At 40.3% G+C, this 5,634-nt stretch overlaps 1 protein-coding gene across 1 annotated transcript; it reads right to left on the reverse strand.

Annotated features, from left to right (window-relative positions):
* Positions 1-3,655: 3,655 nt before the first annotated feature.
* On the reverse strand, positions 3,656-4,757 carry Rpn11 (regulatory particle non-ATPase 11). The gene has a single exon (XM_089255054.1). The coding sequence runs from the start codon at positions 4,658-4,660 to the stop codon at positions 3,725-3,727; it is 936 nt and encodes a 311-aa protein (XP_089111180.1). The 5' UTR covers positions 4,661-4,757; the 3' UTR covers positions 3,656-3,724.
* Positions 4,758-5,634: the final 877 nt, after the last annotated feature.

Here is a 5,634-nt window from a genome sequence, read left to right on the forward strand (position 1 = left end):
ACAGGGATATTTTAAGTATTTTTTTTAATCACCACTTCAAAAGTGAGGGGTGTATGGAGTGTCTTTGCACAGATTGTGGCGTTTCTTTCCATTTTATTTATTTAGCTATGCTGTTGTTATTTGGTATACATGTGAAAAAATAGTTTTTATGCATAGGCCTATTTGAAGTTTATAAACGAAGGACTCATTTAATGACTTCATAATATAAAGGAAATCATGAGGAAAATGTTATACAATGTTTTCTCATTATTTAGAACCATGGGTGGAGGTACCGGTGGGGGGGATATTGTCCTCCCAGCGTCAAAGGTGGAGTCGTCTGATCTAATGATTGTGTATGTTACGTGTTTAATTAATACAACCATTACAAACTCAATAGCAAGAGCCTGTGGTAGGTGTGCAGATAAACCGAATGTAAACAAATAATAATGATAGTCAGCTTTGACTACATAAAAATAGACATGTTGCCACACTGATATAAAAAATAATAATAATAAAGAGAATAATAATAAAGAGAATGATAATAAACATAGTGGAAAAAGGGTCACTACATGTATATATGAATTGACATCATCATGCCCCCTGCCCCCACCTGCAGACGTTCAAGTCTATCTCCGCCTATGTTTAGAACAGGGCTTCACAAATCCCAGGCATCAGGTTACCATGTCGACTGAAAAATTGGTATCAGCGCCTAGAATTTCTTGTGCGATTTCTAGCTCAGGTAAAAAGAAAAACACCTGGCTCCTAAAATATCTGGGTGGCACCTAGATTTTTACTCAATTTGTCATGCCCCGATTTAGAATTATTTCGAGTAGATTCATATATTAAAAATTGCTTAGCCACGGTCTACAAAAGAAAATGCCAGGCTGAAGCCAATGTGTTGCCATTACTTATTTAACTGCATTTTTAATTCTTAAAAATCATCAACATCTTAGCCCTCTTATCGTGCTCATTACTTCAATATGCATCCTTGGCTTGTTAATTTTTATATTTTTTCCATGGGGGGGGGGGGGGTAGAGATTATCTCCAATGATGAAAAAACACAAGTTTCAACAAAAGTCTGTCTTATACCAGATACAGCAGAAGGAAGCCTAGTAGTTTCTTGCTTGGTAGAAAAGTTTTAAACACCAGTCTGCACAAACAATTTGTTGGCCTTGATTTTGAGATTTCACGTCCGACATTTCGCTCCATGTTTCGTCTCCACTACATTTCACCCCTAACATTGCCCTGACCATATGAGTGACCAAGTTAGTGTGAGTGACTGTATCAGTGACCAAGTGCTTGACCGTTGAATAACCGAATAAGTGATCAAGTTACAAACCTTATACACGACCAAGTGAGTATGGTCACTCACCCAGAGATGTCAATGCGTGCTATAACGCATCAAATATCTGGAATTTCGGAAAAGAGTGCCTACAAATTTGGTTCACGTGTCCCAGGGGACATGTTCAAGAAAAAAAGTAGAGGAAAAACCTCCCCACTTTTTTCCCTTTTCTTCTTTTTAGTCTATCATGATCGCACAACCTTAAAAAAAGTGGTCTTACTACTTTGTACACTGTATTGTATTCATATATAAGCAGGTTGTTAAAGAATAAGATGGATACCTAGTTGCTTCCCTGAATGAAGGGTAGTGTACAAAATTTTCAACTTCGAGTTTTTATTCCCCTACGGATTTTCTCCCCTCTGGTTACATACCAGAAATGACGATACTTTTACAGCTATCTACCAGCATTCGAAGACAGCATCCATACGATGTAAAAATTTGTGTTGTTCCTACAAGAATGAATGCACTTTTTTTTTTTTAAATCATTAATGATTTGGATCACCTGTTCAAATTGTAAAACATTTTCTGAGAGATCGTTCAGAAGAACAAAAATATAACAGAATCCGCAAACCCCTCTACCTTGAATATCCACAGTTTTGTCATCTAGTTGCTATGTAATAGTTACCATTTCACATCACGAAAATCAAGGGTATGTGTGCACAGAATCGGCTTTTGGACGGGCACAAGGATTTCTTCCACAGAAATTGTGTGTCACTAGCACTGAAAAAGAATTTTAAATTAACATATAGTATAAGAATGTATTTTTTTATATATTTTTTTTAAATTTTCTACAAAAATATTTTTAACTTTGGATCATCTTGGGGGAGCACAGGGGTTCTAACTTTTAATTACAATGGATCCTGCTTATAACGTTTCTCAAAAAACTGTCATAAAAAAAGTTGTACTACTCAGTCCTACTCAGGAAAGCACTTTAAACTAATTACTTAGAATTGGGACTGAAAATAAGTCGTACTAAAACGTTCTGTTCCCCATGTTAAATTCTCAGTGTTAATGGGCTTTGAAAGTTTTTCCTACTAGTAGGCAATCTTTTTTTTTTTTTTAACTGAGCACAACTCAGGTCTATCGCCATAGGCAATTTACTACCTAGTGAGTTGTGAACAGTCTGAGTGCGTATCTAGTGTGTTGTGTATGATTTTTAGTGCTGCCATCTATATCTCAAAAGTGAAGTGTGATGACAATATTTGTACTGTTTGTAGGACGGTTGCTCTCTGTGACAAGACTTTTTAACGGGGAGATCGGCTCGCATTTGCACGTCGCAGTTGGGAACCACAGAAAACCAACTTCAGTCGACCACCACTGTGGCGCCGGTGGGGCTCGAACCCGGGTCCCCGCAATGCGAGTCCGTCACTATGACCACTCGATAATAGGCAATCAAAGTAAATGAACCTTTGGATAGAACATGTTTTTAGAAATCAATTATATGATTCACAGAGATACCTCCTTCTACCCAGAACATGGCCCGCTGCTCTGTCTCAACATAGAGATATAAGCAGGTGATCAAATACCTGGGGCGTGCTGGAAAAAATTCAGAGATACAAGTGAATTTGATAATTTTTGTCGCACCACGGTCATTTTCTGCACACGAGGGCTAATTAGACTGGGACCTACAATTTATTGCAGATTCCAAATGGCAGGCTTGTTTTTTATACTCATCGAGAGGGTGAGCTAACCCCTCGATGGGGGACTCCTTGCAGTAGCAATTTTTTCTGCAGTCATGTCGCCGTTTCTATTGTACCCATGTCAGGAAAGCTTTCTGACAAGGACGGACCGGGTGTCAAACTCATGACACCTCTAAATATCCTTTGGTACTTTAGGCGAGTATCTTATCGACCTGGGCTACCGCGCCCTACAAGTGAATTATGGGGGGAAGAGGACCATACTTTTTTCAAGAATTTTTTTTCGAGGGCCCCACTTTCATTCAAAAAGGACCAGATTTTTCAAACAGCCTGGGTCCCAGGTAAATTAGAGTACAGCGGCATCTCTAGTCCCCCATACAGTCACACATGATCAGGGAAGGTGAAATGTATAAGAGCCGCAATGTTGGGGATAAAATTTCTGTGAACCAGATTTTTTGTTAGCTTTATTTTTTGTATTTTGGGTTATTATGTATACTTTCTGGGTATTTGAATGCTTTACAATGTTGACCATACTCAAATTTTACAATTTCAAAGATATAAGGAAAACAAAAAAAACCAGGGGGGTGCAGAACTTTGATGTGATCGAAAATTGCTAATTTCATGGCAACCTCACTTATGGAATCTTAATCTTTAGCTGTAAGTGTAAAACATCACAAGAACAAATATATTTCAGCAGTTTCTAATTTTTTAACCTTTTTACTCATATTAAAAAAAAATATTGATTATAAGCACGAATCACAGGGTTTCACTTGAAAACAACAGTGTCTAACATAGCACCCAAGCTCTGAACAATGTTCGAGGTCATGAGTGCATCAACGTGTTCTTCCAGATGGCGCTTAGGATCTTGCTTCCCGACGTTCTTGATCGCTAGCTGCTCGGATGTCATCTTGTCCTCCTCCTCGAGTGACTTGTTGTAGGCTTTGGCGAGATCGAGCATCTCTGAGGCTATCTTCTCGTTCGTGCCGCAATGCTCCTTGTAATCCTGCAGCATGAGGCCATCCATCCAGCTCTTCTTGTGGAGGTTCAGCAGCATCTTCTGTTCCAGCTCGTTCTTCCGGTAGTTGATCGAGATGGAGTAGTAATGCCTGTTCAGTCCGTGGATCAGGGCCTGGATCGAGGGCTTCGCCAAGTGGCCCAGGTTAGACGTTGTCTGGCGGGGTTCCTGGCCGAGCACGACCATGTTCGGATTTATGAGGCGGAAAGCGTCGATCACAACCTTGCCCTTGACGCTCTGGATGGGATCCACGACCACCGCGACGGCCCTCTCGGACAGGGCTTCGAAACTCTGCTGGGTGTTGATGTCGACGCCCGAGAGCCAGCATCCGAAGCCCGGGTGGGAGTGGTACCAACCGACGACCATCTCGGGTCTGCCGGTCTGTCTCAGCATATCCAACATCTTGGCTTGGAAGACCGGATCCACGGCTTCCACACTGACGCCCGTACCGGACTGGGGCATAGCGAATACGTCGATGACGCGGACGGTGTAATCATCCACGAACTCACCCAGCATCAGGCCCATGACTTCCATCGGTACACCAGCTCGTCCATGTTTCAGCATCTTCAGCAAAGCCAGGGATGAGATGTAAACTTGTTCGGCGGTGTCGACCACTGCTCCGTCGCTGGGAGGCACGGCCTGGCCGAGCCCCGTTATGCCGCTGCTGAGCCGGAGGAGACGATCCATTATTTCACGATGAATTATTCAAAATAAATACTTGAAAGTGTCAAATATCAGGACGCTACTGAATGAAAAAAAACTGCTCAATCACGATTCCTTTCTCCGGTCGGTACTGTTGCCAGATTAGAAAAAAATCAACTTCGAGGAAAATATTTGAAAAATATTCATTATAAACTATTTGCTTCTAATATTCATTTTAAAAGTGTACATAAAGAAATGTTTTATTTACGATTTAACATTTAGTTCAGTTGTTCGAGAAATGTTTGTGCACTGACTCTTGAAATAAGTGTTTCAGTAACCTGACCATACTGTCTTGAAAAAGTGAGGAAATATGGCATATATAGATTTTTGCCAAAAGTAATGCCAAAATAGCGTAAAGCAGGGTTTTCCTCAACACCTCCTATAACTACATGTAATATATAATAATATAACTACATATATATCTAGCTATAGATGGCGTTGGTTTTCCTATGAGCAGGTTTTCCGTTCCGCGCGCAACATGAACCACCCAGCGTGACAAGCCGCCCACTCACCAATGAGAAAATTAGTATGACTGTTTTCCTACAGAGCGCAATACGGCTCACGACAACGCTTTACGTCGGACGTTATTGGCTGACTGCTTCTGGAGGAGTCAAATGCATGTTCTGCGGTTGTTCTCTTCACTCTTGTGTGTTTTCTTTCTCTCTCCTTCAAAACCGGAGCAGACGACAGAGTAGCTAAGGCCATATGCTATAATATAGCCACCCTGATCTGATGCGCCACGCTAGGAAAACACTGCTGCAAATCGCAGTGAATTAAAATTAAATCAAATTATCATCAAAAATTTAATTTTTTTTTTTAAAAACTCATGTGGTAAATATATATATATATATATATATATATATATATATATATAAGTGAAATTTAATCCATTTAAAATTTTGTTTCATGAACAACCACTACTACTTGTATTAAAAACTCAGTTATCGCCGTCTCGATGT

Source organism: Pholcus phalangioides, unplaced genomic scaffold (genome assembly GCF_987345545.1).
Source record: "Pholcus phalangioides strain wild (caught in Gottingen) unplaced genomic scaffold, Ppha-v1.0 ptg000042l_1, whole genome shotgun sequence".
Classification (NCBI taxonomy): Eukaryota; Metazoa; Arthropoda; class Arachnida; order Araneae; family Pholcidae; genus Pholcus; species Pholcus phalangioides.